The following is a 21,912-nucleotide window of genomic DNA, read 5'->3' on the forward strand; positions in this document are numbered from 1 at the left end:
GATTAATCATTGCCTCTACATGTGGAGATGAACGCTGTCCCTCAGAGTTTTTGCATTTTGGGATGCTCTTTCGGTGACTCTGTGCGGACTCGGTGGGATGAACGGCCTCCTTCCTCTACACTGGAGGGGTTCCATTGTTCCATGGACTTTCCGATTGAGTGTATTTAAATATATCAGCCCTTTATTCAATCAACATGACAATATTAATAATTACTTGTTTTATTGAATGTGTTTGCATTTTTTGTTATGAATCAGAACAAGTTGAGGATATTTGTTGTACATATAGAAACCCCACAGCAGAAACAACATTTTGATGCTGACAAAGATGCACCGGTTCTAACGCTTAACAATGTGAAAATAGCAGTGTTAACAATGCATCAAGTATTATGTCAATTCCATTCAATGTTTCTATTACATTAAGCTAACGAGGGGCATTGAGTTACATTCCGTTAATTTTCAAGGTTTTGGCGTGCTGTGCAGGTCAGCATGCATTATCTATCTCCATCTGCCATCTAAGTGAAATGATCGCTCTGCTTCTTGATCGACTGCAGGTTTCTGGTACCACGGAGGGTCTTGCTGGGCCTCTTTGGTGTGGGATAGTTTTGCGCACAAGCAAACTCAGGTTAGAATTCTGATTGCGGGTACCCTTCACGGGTATTGGCGAACCTACACGGTTTTTAAGATATTCCAACAGTTCATGTCATATTTACTGAAACCATCGTGTTGTCTAAAGTGGATAAAAATACGCTAACTACCATGGCGAGAGATCAACTCATTCATCGGACGATGAATCTATATACCTGGATTACTGGTCCGATGATATCAGTACAGGGCAAACTTAGGTGGGACTGCATGATTGATAAAATGAGATTGAACGTCCCTTTCTGCTATCCAGAGCGCACAACTTTTCTCTACTGCTCGCGGTACTTCCACACCGAGGTTGACTCGCAGGCCCAATGTTTTAGAAGACGATTTTACTTCGTGTGACAATTTGTAAACAAAATCTACAATACTGCAAAAGTAAAGTTTAGTCGGTTCTGCGTCAAAATGTTTAACTTAAAACAGGATATAAAATGGGAGACATCTGATTAGTCTCCTTCACGACCGAATGATTGCTTAAATATAAGAAATAGAAGAGCGAATAGGCCATAAGTCCCCTCGATCCCGCTCTTCGATTCAATAATAAAACGGTTGAATAAAACTCCACTTTCTCGGCTCGAAGAAAATAGAAAGGAGAAACATACGGAGGCGGCCAATCTGATATCTCCCGTTTTACACCTGGACCGGAGGTTGAAATGCCACCTCAAATGGTTTGATCAAGTAAATGACATGTATTCACTGGTGTCATCTCAGCCAGGTGCTTCAACTGACTCCACTGTCAATGATCTCAAATGGGCCGAAGTGGCACGCGTTACCTACCAAGAACTATCCAGCGATACTTGCCGTAAATATTTGTATCTATTTATATTGGACGGCCGAGGATATACTGGAACGACTTTGATTCCGCCTCTCCCATTCTGGAATATTTTCATGCGCAACTTATTCGTTGAGCAAAGCGATATTAGTGGATATTGGAGGCAAACTCATGTGGATTGACGCAATATGCGCCATGATTTTCCTTAATGCACAATTTTTGTTTCCACATATAATAAGCGATTTTGTGCCACTGTTCATCTCACACAGGAATTTTCGGTTGCGTTTTTATATAATCTCAACTCCAGATGCAAAAGTCAATATGACAATCAAATGCCAGATTCCTGAAACGTGGATTTGTAATTGAACAAGTTAATATTAACTCTCGCATAATGATAACATGACTTTGTTCAGAGCTTTGCTGGAAGTATCAAAATGGAAAAGATCAATTAACATTGAAATATCTCACCCTTCTCTGGGATATAGTAGAATAGAATTTACAGCACACAAGCAGGCCTTTCTGCCCATCGTGTTTGTACCGGCTCCCGAAAGTTCTACCCAGCGAGTCCCATCCTCCAACCTTATCTCCGTAGCCCTCTAAGTTAATCAGTTTCAAGAATGTATCAAACTCTTTTTTGAATCCTCCTGTGAAATCCGCCTCCCTCACTCTCCCAGGTAGCACATTACAAATCCCAACAACTCCATGAGGGAAGAGGTTTTGTCTCATCTCACTCCATGCTCTCGAGCTGACCATCTTGAAATTGTGACCCCCAAGTCATTGACATACCAACTGGTGGAAACAGAATATCCTTCTTTATCCTGTCAAAATTGATCATGGTTTTGAACACCTCAGTAAGGTCAACACTTAACCTTCTCTGCTCCAAGAAGAATAAGCCAAGTTTCTCTAATCTCTCCTATTTCACAATAACTTCATTGCAGTGTTAATGTAAGCTTACTTGTGACTAATAAGTAAACTTTTGTCTAAAACTCCTCACTCCTGATGTCATTCTAGTAAATCTCTTTGCTCTCTCTCCAGAGTGATCATTTGTGATTATTTGCAACATATTACTCAGACCTACTGCGGTAATGACTTGGATCAGAAATGCATGTTTCGTGAATAAGCCAAAGATAGCAATGTCGGTGGATACACCAACGTGGAGCTAATTATGTTTGTGTTCTAGGTTCAACCTTCGTGCATTGCGCTGGGTCCAAACAATGATTTTCACTATTGAGGAAATAAACAGAGATCCATTTCTCCTTCCGAACACAACGTTAGGTTACACGATTATGGACAGTTGTGACGTATCCTCCGAAGCCCTTAAAGGAACTTTTCAGATATTGAATGGCAATGAAAATGCTCTTTTACGTGACACCTGTCATGGTTTTTCTTCGGTGCCCCTTATAATAGGTGATGCGGGATCTTCACGATCTGCCGCCGTGTCAAGAATTTTGGGACTTTTTGGAATTCCCTTGGTAAGAATCAGGAAGTTTCAGCATAATGGGACTTTGCTGATGTTGGTTCTTTAACTGCTCATTGTCCCATGTACTCGAATCCAATTTCCTGCACTATCCCTGTACAAATTATTAGCTAATTGCTGATTCTTCGGCAATAGTCGGTTGATGGAGTATGTCTTCCTGTGCCAAACCTGAAGAAAACAAAAACCTTTAACATCGCTATATTTTGTCTCATGATAATTTTCTGGGTCATTTTGTTCTCATCCCCCTTGTTCTAACATTAAGTTGAAGAATGGGTTCGAGGGGACTAATGGCCTATTCGGTCTCCTATTAATCATTATCGAATCGATTTTTGACTATTTGCCCTCTGGCCTGAATCACTTTCATAGTTATAAAACCTCTGTGATATCCGCTTTTAACTTTGCATATTTCGTAGTAAAGAATTATCTTCCCTATTGCAGCTTTGGCACACCTCGTATGTGCTCCCTATATTGAAATACCAAATTCAAACACAATATAGCTTAACCAATGCATAGCACATGATTACCATCACGATTTTCATTTAATATTGTCTGGATTCCTGTGCTCTTCAAATTTCACCCACGATTCCATTTTAAGAATCATACAATTCTACGCACATATCTCTCTGATCCTTCCCTTTTAGAATGTTACAACTGTAACCGACCCATAAGATGCCACTCCCTCCACCATTGATCTCGACTGAGTTCCTAGAATCAGGTTACATGAGAAAATAAATCTTTCTTTATATCGCGGACTGCTTGGTTAGGATTTGGAATGCACTGCCTACGAGTGCGGTGAAGGAATATTTAATCCTGTCTTTCAAAAAGGAATTTGATAATAAAATTAACACAGAAAGCTAAATATGGGGTCACGGGCAAACTGTGGGGTGTGAGATTAGCCGAGTCACCCTTGAAGAGACTAGACACGAAGGCGATGTGTCGAATGGCCTCCTTTTGGCTGTAACTGTTTTGCGATTCCATGATTTTGTGATTTCTACTATCCATTTGCTAAGACTGTAAGACAATTACTTAAAGACAATAAGTTCATCTTTCATTGGTTGCATTTTCGTGGCCTTGTTTTTTCAAACTCCATTCATTCGTGAATTTGAACTATATAATAACACGTTTCCCTACTTCATAACAGTGTTAATTCACATTTACTCACATTACAGGTCAGTTATTTTGCTTCCTGTGCTTGTCTAAGCAACAAGAATGAGTTCCCGACTTTTCTCCGAACAGTTCCAAGTGACGCCGTTCAAATCAAAGCTTTGCTCAGCCTTGTGAACTATTTCAAATGGAACTGGGTTGGTGTCGTTGCTGTTGATAGTGACTATGGCCGGTTTGGTATTCAATCGTTCGCTGAGGAAATCTGGAATTCTAATGTCTGCATCGCCTACATCGAATTTATCCCTTCCGGTCGTACGAATGACAGAATGTCACAGATTGTAGATACAATCAGAAAATCATCGGCAAAAGTGATCATGTTGTTTTGTGGAGAGAGCGACACATTTGCTTTGATTAAAGAACTCGGACTAAGAAACATTACCGACGTCCAGCTGATAGCAAGCGAAGCCTGGGTCACCTCATCTCTGATTTGGACAGAGGAAAGCCAGGAAATTTTGACTGGAACAATTGGTTTTGGAATCAGGAAAGCAGAAATTCCTGGACTCAGAGAGTTTTTAGTCAAACTTCATCCTTCCACATCACCAGATAACCCGTTTGTGGAGGAATTCTGGCAAGAGGTTTTTGATTGCAAGATAACCTCACGAGACAAAAGATCAGGGCGAAATTATTGGCTGTTTTCCAACAAGCCATGTACAGGATCAGAGAGTTTGAACTCAAGTAAGAACATATACACCGATGTGTCGCAGCTCAGAGTTTCCTACAACGTTTATAAAGCAGTATATGCTGTAGCACACGCCCTTCATAATTTACAATCCTGTGAAAATGGGAAAGGCCCATTTATCAACAAAACATGTGGTCAAAAATCGAACATCGTACCATGGCAGGTGAGATACATTTTGTAATTTCTTTCTTCGCTAATAAAATGGGATGCAACAAAAATAATTAATCACAACAAATTATTAACACATCTGCTAGTGCCTCTAGCTGTGAAGTAGAAATTCAAGTAATACTTTGTGGTTAATTCGGCCAGTCCCTGACTGCAAGTTTATAGAACATAGAACATAGAAAGCCACAGCACAAACAGGCCCTTCGGCCCACAAGTTGCGCCGATCACATCCCCACCTCTAGGCCTATCTATAGCCCTCAATCCCATTAAATCCCATGTACTCATCCAGAAGTCTCTTAAAAGACCCCAACGAGTTTGCCTCCACCACCACCGACGCCAGCCGATTCCACTCACCCACCACCCTCTGAGTGAAAAACTTACCCCTGACATCTCCTCTGTACCTACCCCACAGCACCTTAAACCTGTGTCCTCTCGTAGCAACCATTTCAGCCCTTGGAAATAGCCTCTGAGAGTCTACCCTATCCAGACCTCTCAACATCTTGTAAACCTCTATCAGGTCACCTCTCATCCTTCGTCTCTCCAGGGAGAAGAGACCAAGCTCCCTCAACCTATCCTCATAAGGCATGCCCCCCAATCCAGGCAACATCCTTGTAAATCTCCTCTGCACCCTTTCAATGGCTTCAACATCTTTCCTGTAATGAGGTGACCAGAACTGCGCGCAGTACTCCAAGTGGGGTCTAACAAGGGTCCTATAAAGCTGCAGCATTATCTCCCGACTCCTAAACTCAATCCCTCGATTAATGAAGGCCAGTACGCCGTACGCCTTCTTGACCGCATCCTCCACCTGCGAGGCCGATTTAAGAGTCCTATGGACCCGGACCCCAAGGTCCTTCTGATCCTCTACACTGCTAAGAATGGTACCCTTCATATTATACTGCTGCTTCATCCCATTGGATCTGCCAAAATGGATCACCACACACTTATCCGGGTTGAAGTCCATCTGCCACTTCTCCGCCCAGTCTTGCATTCTATCTATGTCTCGCTGCAACTTCTGACATCCCTCCAAACTATCCACAACACCACCTACCTTGGTGTCGTCAGCAAACTTACCAACCCATCCCTCCACTTCCTCATCCAGGTCATTGTGTGAAAATGACAAACAGCAAGGGTCTCAGAACAGATCCCTTGGGCACTCCACTGGTCACTGACCTCCATGCAGAGAAAGACCCCTCCACAGCCACTCTCTGCCTTCTGCAGGCAAGCCAGTTCTGGATCCACAAGGCAACAGCCCCTTGGATCCCATGCCCTCTCACTTTCTCAAGAAGTCTTGCATGGGGGACCTTATCGAACGCCTTGCTGAAGTCCATATAGACCACATCCACCGCTCTTCCTTCGTCAATGTGTTTGGTCACATTTTCAAAGAACTCAACCAGGCTCGTAAGGCACGACCTGCCCTTGACAAAGCCGTGCTGACTACTTTTGATCATACTAAACTTCTCTAGATGATCATAAATCCTGTCTCTCAGGATCCTCTCCATCAACTTACCAACCACTGAGGTTAGACTCACCGGTCGGTAATTTCCCGGGCTGTCCCTGTTCCCTTTCTTGAATATAGGGACCACATCTGCAATCCTCCAATCCTCCGGAACCTCTCCCGTCTCCATCGACGATGCAAAGATCATCACCAAAGGCTCCGCAATCTCCTCCCTCGCCTCCCACAGTAACCTGGGGTACATCCCATCCGGTCCCTGCGACTTACCAACCTTGATGCCATTCAATAGTTCCAACACATCCTCTTTCTTTATGTCCACATGCTCGATCCTTTCTGTCCACCGCAAACCAGCAGTACAACCACCCAGATCCCTTTCCACCGTGAATACCGAGGTAAAGTATTCATTAAGCACCTCCGCCATTTCTAACGGTTCCGCACAAACTTTTTCCCCTTCACCTTTTAAGGGTCCTATGCCTTCACATCTCATCCTTTTACTCTTGACATATTTGTAGAAAGCCTTGGGATTCTCCTTAATCTTACCCGCCAAGGCCTTCTCATGACCCCTTCTCGCTCTCCTAATTTCCTTCTTAAGCTCCTTCCTACATCCCGTATACTCCTCTAAATCCTTAACACCTCCTAGCTCTCTGAACCTTCTGTACACCTCTCTTTTCTTATTCACCAGATTCATCACAACCTTCGTGCACCACGGTTCCCGTACCCTACCAACACCCCCCTATCTCATCGGAACGTTGTCATGCAGAGCTCCAGACAAACATTCCTTGAAAATCCTCCACTTTCCTTCGGTACTTTTCCCCAAGAATGCCTCCTTCCAATTTACCCGTCTAATTTCCTCCCTGATGACACTGTATTTCCCTTTACTCCAGAGAAACACTTTCCTAGCCTGCCTGATCCTATCTCTTTCCAATACTATCGTGAAGGAGATAGAATTATGATCGCTATCCCCAAGATGCTCACCCACCGAGAGATCCTCCACCTGTCCAGGTTCATTAGCCAGCACCAGATCAAGTACAGCCTCTCCTCTAGTAGGCTTATCCACATACTGTGTCAGGAAACTCTCCTGGACACACCTAACAAACTCCTCTCCATCCAAACCCCTAGCCCTAGGGATATTCCAATCTATGTTTGGGAAATTAAAATCTCCCATCACGACAACTCTGTTATTCCTACATCTCTCCAGGATCTGTTTCCCCATCTGCTCCTCAACATCTCTGTTGCTATTGGGCGGCCTATAGAAAACACCCAGCAACGTTACCGACCCCTTCCTGTTCCTAACCTCCACCCACAGAGACTCCGTAGTCAATCCCTCCACGGCGTCCACCTTCTCTACAGCCGTGACACTATCCCTGATCAACAGTGCCACTCCCCCCCCCTCTCTTGCCTCCCTCCCTGTCCTTCCTGAAACATCTAAAACCCGGCACCTGAAGCACCCAGTCCTGTCCCTGAGACATCCAAGTCTCCGTAATGGCCACCACATCACAATTCGAAGCAGCAATCCACGCTCTAAGCTCATCCACTTTATTCACTACACTCCTGGCATTAAAATAGACACATCTCAGACCTTCAGCCTGAGCACTTCCCTTCTCCATCACTCGTCTAACCTCCCTCTTACCTTGTCTACATTCCTTATCTATTTGCGAGCTAACCTCCTCGCTCTCAGTCCCCTCATTTCGATTCCCTCCCCCCAACCTTTCTAGTTTAAAGTCTCTCCAGTAGCCTTAGCCAACCTTCCCGCCAGGATATTGGTCCCCCTGAGATTCAAGTGCCACCCGTCTTTTTTAAACAGGTCACACACCTGCCCCTAAAGAGGTCCCAATGATCCAAGTACCCAAATCCTTGTCCCTTGCTCCAGTCCCTCAGCCACGCATTCATTCTCCACCGATTCATGTTCTCACTCTCCCGCGGCACAGGCAGCAATCCCGAGATTACTACCTTTGCATTCCTCTTTCTCAGCTGTCTACCTAACTCCCTATATTCTCTTTTCATGACCCCTTCCCTCTTCCTACCTATGTCAGCAGTACCTATATGCATCACGACCTTCGGCTCCTCTCCCTCCCCCTTCAGGATTTCTGGGACTCGACCAGAGACATCCCGGACCCCTGCACCAGGGAGGCAAACCACCATCCGAGAGTCCCGTCTGTGTCCGCAAAAACGCCTATCTGACCCCCTCACCGTAGAGTCCCCAATTAGCACTACCCTCCTTTCCTTACCCTTTTGCACTACTGGGCTAGGCTCAGCTCCAGACTCACTGCCACCGCTGCTTCCCCCAGGTGGGCTGTCCACCCCAGTAGTACTCAGACAGGAGTACTTATTATTAAGGGGCACATCCACCGGGGTGCTCACCATCAACCGAGCTTTCTCCTTCCTCACTGTTACCCAGTTACCCTCCTCCCGTGGTCCCGGTGTGACCACCTGCCGATAGCTCCTGTCAATGACCTCCTCACTATCCCTAACCCGGCGAAGGTCCTCGAGCTGCAATTCCAGTTCCCTAACATGGTCCCTTAGGAACCGCAGCTCAACACACCCAGCACAGATATGGTCGTCCGGGAGGCTAGGAGCCTCCAGGACCTCCCACATCCTACATTGGGAACAACATACTGGCCTCACACTCATAATTGCCCCTTTAAACACACAGGGAAAAAAAAAAAGTGAATGAAAATTTTAAACTTACCTTTCCTCCTCCTGTTTTCTCCAAAGCCCTGCTCTCACTGGGTCTTTTTTTTTAGGTTAGAGGAGGAGGGATGGTGGGATACTCTACAAGTGTAGAGTATCGGGATTCCTCTCTGTTCCAATTTATTGGGGAAAAAAAAAATCTCTCTCCCAGACCTCCCTGCGCGACCACTTCCGTGCCCCTTAATAATAAGTACTCCTGTCTGAGTACTACTGGGGTGGACAGCCCACCTGGGGGAAGCAGCGGTGGCAGTGTCTCTGGAGCTGAGCCTGGCCCAGTAGTGCAAAAGGGTAAGGAAAGGAGGGTAGTGCTATTTGGGGACTCTACGCGACCACTTACTTTATGAGTAATGTTTGCTGACCATTTCCTCTGGTACACAATTCAGATTATGCCGTTCTTTTACGATTTCGACCTTTCATGCTCATTCGTCTAATTGTTAAAAATAATTGTAAAATTCACAAAGGTTTCATATTTTGTCGTTGTTAAGCTTTTGCACTATCTGAAAGAAGTGAAGTTTACGAACAAATTTGGTGAAGAAATAAGCTTTGATAGTAACGGAGATCCGATTGCTTCATATGACCTGATCAACTGGCAGAGGCGCGCTGATGGCACAGTTGATTTTGTGAAAGTTGGCTTGTATGATGCAGCACGACCGGAAGGGCAAAATCTGATGTTGGATGAAAGCGCCATCTTCTGGCATGGAGACCAAAACTCGGCAAGTCTATTTTCAAGCTTTAACCGTGAACTTTGCTACATTTTTTGTCTCTGTAGACCATGTTTGATTTCAGTTCCCAAACAAATAGGAAGACAGATTGTTTTTGTAGCATCTCTATTAAAAACGGAGGGATTTGATGTTGCAGACAGTTGCATCAACAAGAAGCGACCAGCATCATATCGTATGTTATAATCTACTTCAGTATTGCACCTCGGCTCCAACCATCGAAATACAAAGCGTTTTGCGTCGACGTCTGAGTTTTTTACTCCCTGCACAAAGAAACACACAGAGTTGCGCCGAAATAATGTGGCACTATTACTATTCAGTCTTTTCAGAAGAATACCGAACATAGTAAGCGCTTAAATTATTTACATATGGTTTTCATCGTATAATTATTGCTATTTCGCCAATGTGCCCGCCAAAGCGCCTGATTTTCCATTAACTGGATTACAGGCTAACATTTTTACCTGGTGCTTCCCAGCAACACCCTGCGGAATGTTTCACGGACAGTCCCTTTAATGTATTTAACTCCAGCATAGCTTCTCTTGAAAACTTGCTACTGTTTACCTCAGCGCAAGGAGAGGAATTTCCTCTCACCCTGCGCGGTCCTGTTCTTAATGTTGGATTTTCCTAAAATTCTGCAATCTGGAGTTAACTGTTACATTGTCCATCGCCATGACAGTTTTCGCTTCAAGTTGCTCCATTCTCGGATTTCCTTTTCATCTATTAAGGGTATCCCAGCGTTAAGCCCAGTCTGCAGTGGTTTAATTATTGCAAAGAGCTCGTGCAATTTGCAGTCCAGTGGTAGAGTGAGAATATCGTGATCACCCAAATGGCATTAACTGCATCGCCAAAGGTGTCTCAATGACACCCTGTTTCTCTTCTTCCAAAAAACGTACCTCTCAGCGCATTCTAATGGCCAATTAACTCAAGCAAATCCAAAAATATGCCTTGAGATGGCGAATAAGAAACTGGAAGAATGTGCTGCTCATTGCTGATTGCTCCTTCACCTCGCCTCCCAATTCCTGCTCGTCTTGCACTTCTGTCCGTTTGGTTTATCAAGATTGCATTGGCAATGTAGCTCTCAACCATCTTCCGTTCTGTCTAAAGTTCAAATACACTAATTTAAACTTCCCGCCCTCCCCCACCTCTCTCCCCCACCTACCGTGGTGAAATCAATGTGTTGTGCATGTTATCCCACTCCGCCATTCATTTCCCATATTCAATCCCTTCACCCGTCCTGCCTCCTACCATTTCGGCATCTTTGACAAATTAAATACCGTTTGAGGCAGCACTTTCTTTCTCGAAGTGATCTTACAAGTGCCTTGGTAATCAATTCTGGGTTCTCAAGAAAGGATGAAATACCCGGATCTTTTACCGAACATGAGAATAGAAGCAGAGACGATATCAATTACATTTATGCTGTTTTACGCGAGTTTGTGTGGCCATGTCAACGAAATTGCGATGATGGTCGACAGTGTTTTGTATTAGCAATAGAACTGCATTAAGCGAGACTAGAAAAGCAGCCAGCAAACCAAAGGTTCTTGGCATTTAGTATTCGATTTCCCTTAAATCAAAGTTCATAGATGAAAGCTCGTATCCTCTGCAATCGTGATTTCGTAGCTGCCGATTACCACGGCAGCTATTGGCATTGGGGATACAAAAATTAAGATTGCCCGAGGGTGGTAACTAATTTGCTTAGAGCCCTGTAAATCTACAGATTCACACTTAACATAAACATAATGAACATGCCATCCGACACTGTTAAGTATTCCATGGGATAGAACTGACACCCTCAACAAGCTTCTATGTAAAACAGTGAACTGTTTAAGTTATATTATTGAAATTGGTTTTTGAAGGCATTCTCTTTAACTGCGGGATTCTGTGCTGTAGCTTCCTTCAAAGTTTTGTCTATACCAGGGAAATTAAAGTCCCCCACTACAACAATCCTATTTTTTCTGCACCTATCCAGAATCTCCTGACATATCCTTTCCTCCACTTCCCGTGGGCTGTTGGGTGGTCTGTAGTATACCCCCAGCATAGTGACTGCACCCTTCCTGTTTCTGAGTTCCACCCACAGTGACTCAGTACACGACCCCTCTAAGTTGTCTACCCTCTGCACCGCGGTAATATGCTCCCAAATATCGCTACTCCCCCACCTTTTTTAGCCCCTCCTCTGTCTCGCCTAAAACACTTATACCCCGGAATATTCAGCTGCCAGTCCTGTCCTTTTAACCAAGTCTCCGTCACCGCAACCACATCCAAATTCCGCGTAACCATTAAGGCCCTAAGTTCGTCTGTCTTACCCGTTACGCTCCTCGCATTGAAGCTGATGCAACCCAGACCTCCAGGCTCACTCAGGTCATCCTCCTCCAGAGTGCTCCTCTTCTTAGCTAGCCTTGCCCTGGCCCCCAGCTCAACCCCAGCCTCAGTACTTACTGACCTACTGTTTTGTTCCCCACCCCCCGCCACACTAGTTTGAATCCTGCCGAAACACTCTAGCAAAACTCCCAGCCAGGATATTTGCTCCCTTCCAGTTAAGGTGTATCCCATCCTTTCTGTACAGTTGACATCCTGACATGAAGACTTCCCAGTTATCTATAAATTTAAAACCCTCCCTCTTGCACCAGTCCTTTAGCCATGCGTTCAACTGTAGAATCTCCCTGTTCCAAGCCGCACTTGCACTAGACACCGGGAGCAGTCCAGAGAATGCTACCCTGGAGGCCTTACTTTTCAGTCAAGCACCCATCTCCCAGAAATTTTCACGTATGCTCTTCCTACCTAAATCATTTTCACCAATGTGTATAATTACGTCCGTTTGACTACCTTCCTTTTTAATATGCTTCCTATCCTCTCGGAGACAGCCAGTACGCCGGCACCAGGGAGGCAGACTACCATCCTGGATTCTCGTTTGCTCCCACAGAACCGCCTGTCCGTGCCTCTAACCATCGCGGCCCCACCACTATCGCTCTCCAAAACCCCTTCTTTCCCTTCCGGACCCCTGACCCTGTCTCCGTGCAGGCGATCTGGTCCTCGTGGCTTACCCCTGGAGGGTTATCCCCCTCCACAGAATCCAAAACAATATACTATCCCACGAGGGAGTGGGATAGCTTGATCTTGGTTTCAGATAAAGCTCGGCACAACATCGTGGGCCGAAGGGCCTGTTCTGTGCTGTACTGTTCTATGTTCTATGTTCTATTCCTATTTTAGAGGGGGACAGCCAGAGGGGATCCCTCCACAGACTGCTCACTCCCTTCCCTTATCCCATCTGTTGCCCATCCCTTTCTTTTATGGGAGACTGCCACTGGGGTACTTTCTGGCACATCACCCTTCTGACTATTACCCCTCCTAACTGTGACCCAGTGCTTAGAGCTGGGGTTCCGGACGGGGAGGAATTTGTAAAATGCATACTGGAAGGTTCTTTGGAACAGTATGTAGATAGCCCGACTTGAGGGGGGGCTATACTGGACCTAGTTCTGGGAAATGAGCCCGGTCAGGTCGTCAAAGTTTCGGTAGGGGAACATGTGGCAAATAGTGACCACAACTCTGTTAACTTTAGGAGAGTAATGAACAAGGATGAGTGCTGTCCTACGGGCAGGGTGCTAAATTGGGGGAAGGCTAACTATAGCCGGATTAGGCAGGAATTGATGGACGTTGATTGGGAGAGGATGTTCGACGGTAAGTCCACGTCTGGCATGTGGGAGTCTTTCAAGGAACAGTTGATAAGGCTGCAGGATAGGCATGTGCCTGTAAAAAGGAAAGATAGGAAAGGTAGGATTCGAGAGCCGTGGATAACCAGGGAAATTGAGGATCTGATTAAAATGAAAAGGGAGGCGTACGTTAAGTCCAGGCAACTGAAAACAGATGGAGCTCTGGTGGAATACAGAGAGAGTCGTAAAGAACTCAAACGGGGAGTTAGAAGGGCAAAAAGAGGTCACGAGATATTTTTGGCAGGCAGGATTGAAGAGAATCCTAAGGCATTCTATTCATACGTTAGGAGCAAAAGGGTTGTCAGGGAGAAAATCGGACCTCTCAGAGACAAAGGAGGGGAATTATGCTTCGAACCCAAGGGAATAGGGGAGATCCTAAACGAATACTTTGCATTGGTATTCACAAAGGAGAGGGACGTGTTAACCGGGAGTTTCTCAGAGGAAGGTGTTGACCCGTTAGAGAAAATTTCCATTACAAGGGAGGAAGTGTTAGGTTTTTTAGGGAACATTAAAACTGATAAAGCCCCAAGGCATCTATCCAAGACTGCTCAGGGAGACGAGAGATGAAATTGCTAGGCCTCTGATGGAAATCTTCATCGCTTCTTTGGACACAGCTGAGGTCCCTGTGGATTGGAGGACAGTGAATGTTGTGCCGTTGTTTAAGAAGGGTAGCAGGGATAACCCGGGACATTATAGGCCGGTGACCTTGACGTCCGTGGTAGGGAATTTGTTGGAGAGGATTCTTAGAGACAGGATGTATGTGCATTTAGAACGGAACAATCTCATTAGTGACAGACAGCATGGTTTTGTAAGAGGGAGGTCGTGCCTTACAAATTTGGTGGAGTTTTTTGAGAAAGTGACAAAAACAATTGACAAAGGAAGGGCCGTGGATGTCGTCTATATGGATTTCAGTAAGGCATTTGACAAAGTCCCACATGGCAGGTTGGTTAAGAAGGTTAAGGCTCATGGGATACAAGGAGAAGTGGCTAGCTGGGTGGAGAACTGGCTTGGCCATAGGAGACAGAGGGTAGCGGTCGAAGGGTCTTTTTCCGGCTGGAGGTCTGTGACCAGTGGTGTTCCGCAGGGCTCTGTATTGGGACCTCTGCTATTTGTGATATATATAAATGATTTGGAAGAAGGTGTAACTGGTGTTATCAGCAAGTTTGTGGATGACACAAAAATGGCTGGACTTGCGGATAGCGATGAGCATTGTCGGGCCATACAGCAGGATATAGATAGGCTGGAAAATTGGGCGGAGAGGTGGCAGATGGAATTTAATCCGGATAAATGCAAAGTGATGCATTTTGGAAGAAATAATGTAGGGAGGAGTTATACAATAAATGGCAGAGCCATCAAGAGTATAGAAACACAGAGGGACCAGGTGTGCAAGTCCACAAATCCTTGAAGGTGGCAACACAGGTGGAGAAGGTGGTGAAGAAGGCATATGGTATGCTTGCCTTTATAGGACGGGGTATAGAGTATAAAAGCTGGAGTCTGATGATGCAGCTGTATAGAACGCTGATGAGGCCACATTTGCAGTACTGCGTCTAGTTCTGGTCGCCGCACGACCAGAAGGACGTGGAGGCCTTAGAGAGAGTGCAGAGAAGGTTTACCAGGATGTTGCCTGGTATGGAGGGTCTTAGCGATGAGGAGAGATTGGGTAAACTGCGGTTGTTCTCCCTGGAAAGACGGAGAATGAGGGGGGATCTAATAGAGGTGTACAAGATAATGAAGGGGATAGATAGGATGAACGGCGGGAAGCTTTTTCCCAGATCAGAAGTGACGATCACGAGGGGTTACGGCCTCAAGGTGAGAGGGGCGAAGTATAACTCAGATATTAGAGGGATGTTTTTTACACAGAGGGTGGTGGGGGCCTGGAATGCGCTGCCAAGTAGCGTGGTGAGGCAGACACGCTGACATCGTTTAAGACTTACCTGGATAGTCACATGAGCAGCCTGGGAATGGAGGGATACAAACGATTGGTCTCGTTGGACCAAGGAGCGGCACAGTCTTATTTCCTGTGCTGTACTGTTCTTTGTTCTTTTGGTGTTGGAAGAGAAAACTCTCCAGCGCCAACAATTTGGAAGGCAGAACATCCGAGCAGGAGCCAAAGTTCATTATGTTCATTATACCGGCCATAATGATCTCAATATCACCTTTCAAAACAATAGTAGCTAACCATTATTTCCTTGACTGCCATTCGTTTTTCCCACACTACCAGACCCTGTGCTTAATTTTGAATGTTTGACTGTTAGTCAGTTTAAGGAGATGAAAATGTTCTTGCCAATATCCAGTACTAACGTTGAAAAATGCTAACTTCTCTACATTCGTGATGTGTAGTTCGATTTCTCAAATCTTCTCCGGTTCTTTTGCACATTGCGCTAAATAGGCGTTCTCTAGTTCTTCATCTTTCCATCAGTGGGGACATTTTTGCACATCGACTCTGTCCAAGCATTTCGTATCAGGTTGCTTTGCGGCCTTGCCTTCTTCAAAAATCGCCACTGTCAGCTTCGCCAATCTACCGACATAACTGTAGTCACTCTTAGCCAAAATCATTCCTGCAAATTTTTCCCGTACCTTATATAATGCCTCCCATCTTTCCGAAATGCTCAGAATGGGACGTAATTTTCCAGTTGAGACGCAAGGTGTGGTTTGTAAAGGTTCACTTCCTTGTCTCTGTACTATTTGCCTGTAGTTATAAAACGCAGGTTCCCACATTCTTCGTTCGCCGTACTCTCAACCTACGCTGTCAGCACATATGAAACCAGATCCATCTGCTCCTTCACCCTCTTTAGAATTGTTTAAATGAATGAAGTGGGCGGCACGGTAGCACAGTGGTTAGCACTGCAGCTTCACAGCTCCAGGGTCCTGGGTTCGATTGGGAGTTTTCACATTCTCCTCGTGTCTGCATGGGTTTCCTCCGGCTGCTCCGGTTTCCTCTCACAGTCCAAAGATGTGCGGGTTAGGTTGATTGGCCATGCTAAAATTGCCCCTTAATGTCCTGAGATGTGTAGTTTAGAGGGATTAGAAGGTAAATATGTAGAGATAAGGGAGTAGGGCCTGGATGGGATTGTGGTCGGTGCAGACTCGATGGGCCAAATGGCGTCTTCCTGAACTGTAGGGTTTCTATGAAAATGTTTTCCCTCATACCTCCCACCAAAATATATTACTTCCACTTAATTTTCATTTGGCGCGCGTCGGCCCACCGAGTTAACTTGTCTATGTTTTCTGTCAGCTGGAAAGTTTGAAATAATACTCATGGGCACGCAAATCTATTTCATTAAGATAAATCCGGGAAAGCAGCGGTCATAGTTAGTTTATGTGGATATGGCCATGCTAAATTGGTCCACTGTGACCCAAGATGTGGAGGTTAGAGAGTTCAGCGGGGTAAATACGTGGGATTACATGGATAGGGCCTGGTTAAGGTGCTCTGTCGGAGAGTCGCTGCAGTCTCGATGGGTCAAATCGTCTCCTTCTGCAGTGCAGAGATTTGATGAAATATGACAATATTCTGGACTGCAGCTCGTTCGACTTGATGATTTAGGAACTATCACATAATCCATACAGAAACCATTCGGCCCATTGATTCTGCACCGACTTTCCGAAAGAGCATCTTACCCAGGCTTCCCCGCCGTATCCTCGTTACGCCGCGCATTTAGCATGGCCAAACCACCTACCCTGCATATTTCTGAACTTTGGAAGCAAACCGGAGTACCCGGATGAAACACACGCAGAGACGGGGAGAACGTGCAAACTCCAGTATGGTTGCGTTTTGAAAACATCCACGTCCAAGTCCAGAAAAGCGGAAGTTGTTACAAAAACAAGTTGCGCGAAGAGGAATGAAAACGCTAATCTATGGACACAAGTCTTTAAGAACACTTACTCGCTCACGATGCAATCACATTCTGAACCACCATACACACTGGGATTGCATGGAATAAAACAGCATTAAAAGCAGTTTCTTTGTCTCCGCAGGTACCATTATCAGTTTGCAGTTACAGCTGTCCAACAGGTACAAGGAAAGCAGCTCGGAAGGGCCAGCCAATTTGCTGCTTTGATTGTTTGCCATGTGCTGATGGGGAAATTAGTAATGAAACAGGTATCCAATATTGACCGACTTACATTTTGACAGAGTATTAAACACGTTATATAAAAGATGAAGATTGTATCATCAGCCATGCTAATTTCTCCTTATGTGTGCATGAAAGCCCTTCTACTGCCCTGATTGGATTTGATTTATTATTGTTAGAGTGTACAGTCAACATTATTGTTTCTTGCGCGCTATACAGACAAAGCATGCCGTTCATAGAACGAAAGGAGAGAGTGCAGAATGTCGTGTCGCAGTCATAGCTAGGGTGTCGAGAAAGATCAGGTTAATACTAGGTAGGTCCATTCAAAAGTCTCATGGCACCAGCAAGCCCTACTCGCTGAGGTCTGTTAAAGTGGTGTGGACCAGAGTAGGTTCTAAATCGAGCGTTTTGTCTTATCGCCCTTTGCTTGCTATAACCACTTTAGTAGTCATTGTAAGCATTTACTGCGTTTTGTCGGCTAAGGCTTCCGCCATAAGTAGGTGGAAGCTTCATCAATCTATTCAAATCAGGATTCGTTTTTGACTGAATTTTTACTGGCGGCGAAGAGCGAAAGTCGTGTCGCCAGTTTGCCAATTTGAAACTAGTCTGGATATACATGCGGCCTTCTAAAGCTAAATGTGAAATATTTATTGTATCGGACGATCAGCAGTCTTTTGGGCACCATCAAGGAACTTCGTAGCCACTCCTGCTGAGTTCCCATTCCCCTGCCATAAGATTCTCAGGAAACTCTAGTAGCTGTTGCAGCGCCCAAACACCCTTTCCTGCCTACACGCCAGGTGACACAGCCTATCAGATTTACGCACATAGATCACCGGTAGATGAAGTTCAGGAATGAAAGTCTACCAGACGATCTGGATGATTGATTTGTAACATAAACATGAACTGGGATGGGGATTCCAATACAGAAACACACATCTTCTGCGTCATGTAATTCTGGTAGCTTCAATAGATGGTAACAAACACGTCATGGAAATACCGCGCAGCAAGTTGAAATCTTATCATGCGCATCGTAGAAAAGTTTTTCCAGGGAGTAAAATTCCACTTTATCGGGCAGAAAATTGTCGGGAGTAAATCGGGTGGTCGTTGTGCAAGCTTTCTGATGTTTCCTTTCCAAGGAAATTGAATGGAACATTGAGCAGCGTATATAATTGTTGGCCGATTGAATACCGTAAGCTTTTGGCCGAGCTTGATTTGAAACCCAGCGATATAGATAATTTAAAAGGGGAAACTAATGTTCAAGTATTTAGATTTCTTTATGTCCCTTTACAGATTCTATTGAATGCTTGAGATGCTCAGCAGAACAATGGTCAAATTATGAAAAAAATGAATGCGTACGAAGAGAAAATGAGTATCTCTCCTTTCAGGACGAAATAGGAATAACACTTATGGCGGTTTCACTTTTTGGAGCTTGTATCGCAGGGGCTGTTGCAGCAGTTTTCTTATATTTCATAAACACTCCCATTGTAAGAGCCAACAATTCGGAATTGAGTTTTCTTCTATTAATCTCATTAATACTCTGCTTTCTCTGCTCCATTGCATTCATTGGACAGCCATCACCATGGTCATGTATGGTGCGTCACACTGTGTTTGGGGTTAGCTTTGTTCTGTGTATTTCCTGTATTCTCAGTAAAACACTGGTGGTCCTGATGGCATTTAAAGCAACCCTACCATCCAGTAATGCGATGAAATGGTTTGGACCCAAACAACAACGATCAATTGTCTTTCTCTGCACATTGATTCAAATTATAATATGTATGATCTGGTTGGTGGCATCCCCCCCAACGCCAGTTAAAAACACAGAGTATCAAAGTGGTAAAATTATCCTCGAGTGTGATGTTGGCTCCATAGTTGCTTTCTGCTGTGTGTTAGGTTACATCGGAATCTTAGCTTGCATGTGTTTTGTATTGGCTTTTTTGGCCCGTGCTTTACCGGACAGGTTCAATGAAGCTAAATTTATAACATTCAGCATGCTCATTTTTTTTGCCGTTTGGGTAACTTTCATCCCCGCTTACGTGAGCACTCCTGGAAAATATACGGTGGCTGTAGAAATATTTGCAATTTTAGCATCGAGCTTTGGGTTGTTGATCTGTATCTTTGCTCCAAAATGTTACATTATCTTGTTAAAACCTGAAGAGAATACCAGGAAAACCCCGAACCGTCAAACCAGATAGAAATTGAATACATTAAGTCAGGTACTGTGGGGCGGCTCGATGGCACAGTGGTTAGCATTGCTACCTCACAGAGCCAAAGACCCGCGTTCGATTCCCGGCTTGGGTCACTGCGTGTGTGGAGTTTGCACATTCTCCCCGTGGCTGCATGGGTTTTCTCCGGGTGCTCCGACTTCCTCCCATAGTCCAAAGGTGTGCAGGTTAGGTGGATGGGCCATGCTAAATTCTTCCTCAGTGTACCCGAACAGGCGCTGGAGTGTGGCGATCAGGGGATTTTCACAGTAACCTCACTGCAGTGTGAATGTACACCTACTTGTGACAAATGAAGTTAACTTAAAAGCATATATGTCGCCAATAGCATCCTACCCACCTGATGAAAATTGTGGACGAGGTTTTCGAAAGTGTTTCCAGGTGACGCTAATTTTAAGCCATAGGGTGCTACAGGCGAGGGGGGTACTTGTCCAGAAATATTCTGGCTTTAGAGATTTTCGCAAACCACGATCATGTCACTTTTACCCTCATCCTATTTAACCCACAATTTTTCGGCCAACGGTTGCATCTTTCTGACGGGCAAAAGAATTCGGAAACCTAAAAAAGCCACCCAGCCTATTCATCATGTTATTCTCATCGTTTTGGCCCTTTCGACATCCATGGTGTTTTGCATTAATGTTCCCAGCTGTATTCAAAGTATTTTACTCTGGAAAATAATACATGATTTCAGTCGAAATAGTGAAACAGTCAGACTATTCAATCATTATATTTGTCCTGATTCAACACGAGAAACGTCGACGAAACTCTTGATCACGAGTGGATGAAATGTGATGCATTTGAATATTTACCAAACTGTACATATCTGAAAAGTACATGTACATTATAAATCTACGTTTAAATAAATCTTACTAATCAGTAGTCATGTTGAAAGTCTCCTCTTCAGTTGTGGCCTTTTGAGAGCAGGAGCTGCGAAGCTATGTGAAGTGATCAATATATTCCAGATATCCTTCATAGTATATGAGACCTGGCATTTTGGCTGGCCAGCTATGGGTTAATGTATTTTCTTTCGGAAACATTCAAGGCCAGACCACATTTCTTACATTCATTTAGTCCCTACCCTTCAAAAGGAGGCCGTTTAACTCATTGAGTCTGCGCCAACTCTCCGACAGAAAAACATTACCCAAGCTGTATCGCTTTAACCCCGCATAATCCACCGAAAGTGCACAGCTTTGGACTGCCGGAGGAAACTGCACCACCGGTAGGAAACGCATGCAGACACAGGGAGAATGTGCAACGCTGTGAGGAGAATGCAGAGATGCTTCCGCGTGATTTGGACATCCTGAGTGTGTGGGCATGTACATAGCAGTTGCAGTATAATGAGGATAAATGTGAGGTTATCCACTTTGGTAGCAATAATAGGAATACAGATTATTACTTGAATGTGTGTAAATTGAGTAAATCAGTCGCTGAAAGTAAGTGCGCAAATGCAGCGGGCATTAGAGAAGGCAAATGATAAGTTGGCCTTCATAGTGAGAGGATTTTCATATAGGAATAAGGATGCTTTGCTGCAATTGTATAGGGCGTTGGTGAGGCCACATCTAGAGAATTGTTTGCAGTTTGAGTGTCCTTATTGAGGAAGGATGTCCTTGTTAGAATGTAGTACAGCGAAGGTTTACCAGGATTTGTAACTATCATAGATTCATACAATCCCTACAGTGCAGAAGGAGGCCATTTGGCCCATCGAGTCTGCACCGACGACAATACCACCCAGGCCCCATCACACAACCCCACATATTTACGTCGCTAATCCCTCGAGGTTTCACATCCTGGGACATAAAGGGACAATTGAGCATGGCCAATCAACCTAACCCACACACCTTTGAATCATGGGATGAAGCTGGAGCACCCAGAGGAAACTTATACAGACATGGGGAGAATGTGCAAACTCCACACAGACAGTGACCCAAGGCGGGAATTGAAGCCGGGTCCCTGGTGCAGTGAGGCAGCTGTGCTAACCACTGTGCCACCGTGCCGCCCTATAGCGATGGCTATTATACTTTGTCAAGCTTAACTATTTAAATTGGAACAGTGATACTAATTCTTTTTGTTCTATTCCAAATGTGTTCTTAAATATTTTTTTTTTACATAAATGCTTCGCAGTGGGTCAATCGAATCATACCTGAAGAGAAAAACTTT

At 44.8% G+C, this 21,912-nt stretch overlaps 1 protein-coding gene across 1 annotated transcript; it reads left to right on the forward strand.

Moving 5' to 3' along the window:
* Positions 1-756: 756 nt before the first annotated feature.
* On the forward strand, positions 757-19,728 carry LOC144485279 (extracellular calcium-sensing receptor-like). Its single transcript, XM_078203489.1, has 6 exons — positions 757-923; positions 2,595-2,886; positions 4,061-4,897; positions 9,529-9,756; positions 17,442-17,565; positions 18,827-19,728. Exons 1-6 carry the CDS (start codon positions 757-759, stop codon positions 19,726-19,728), a joined length of 2,550 nt encoding a protein of 849 aa, XP_078059615.1.
* The last annotated feature ends 2,184 nt before the right edge of the window (positions 19,729-21,912 follow it).

Source organism: Mustelus asterias, chromosome 3 (genome assembly GCF_964213995.1).
Source record: "Mustelus asterias chromosome 3, sMusAst1.hap1.1, whole genome shotgun sequence".
NCBI lineage: Eukaryota > Metazoa > Chordata > Chondrichthyes > Carcharhiniformes > Triakidae > Mustelus > Mustelus asterias.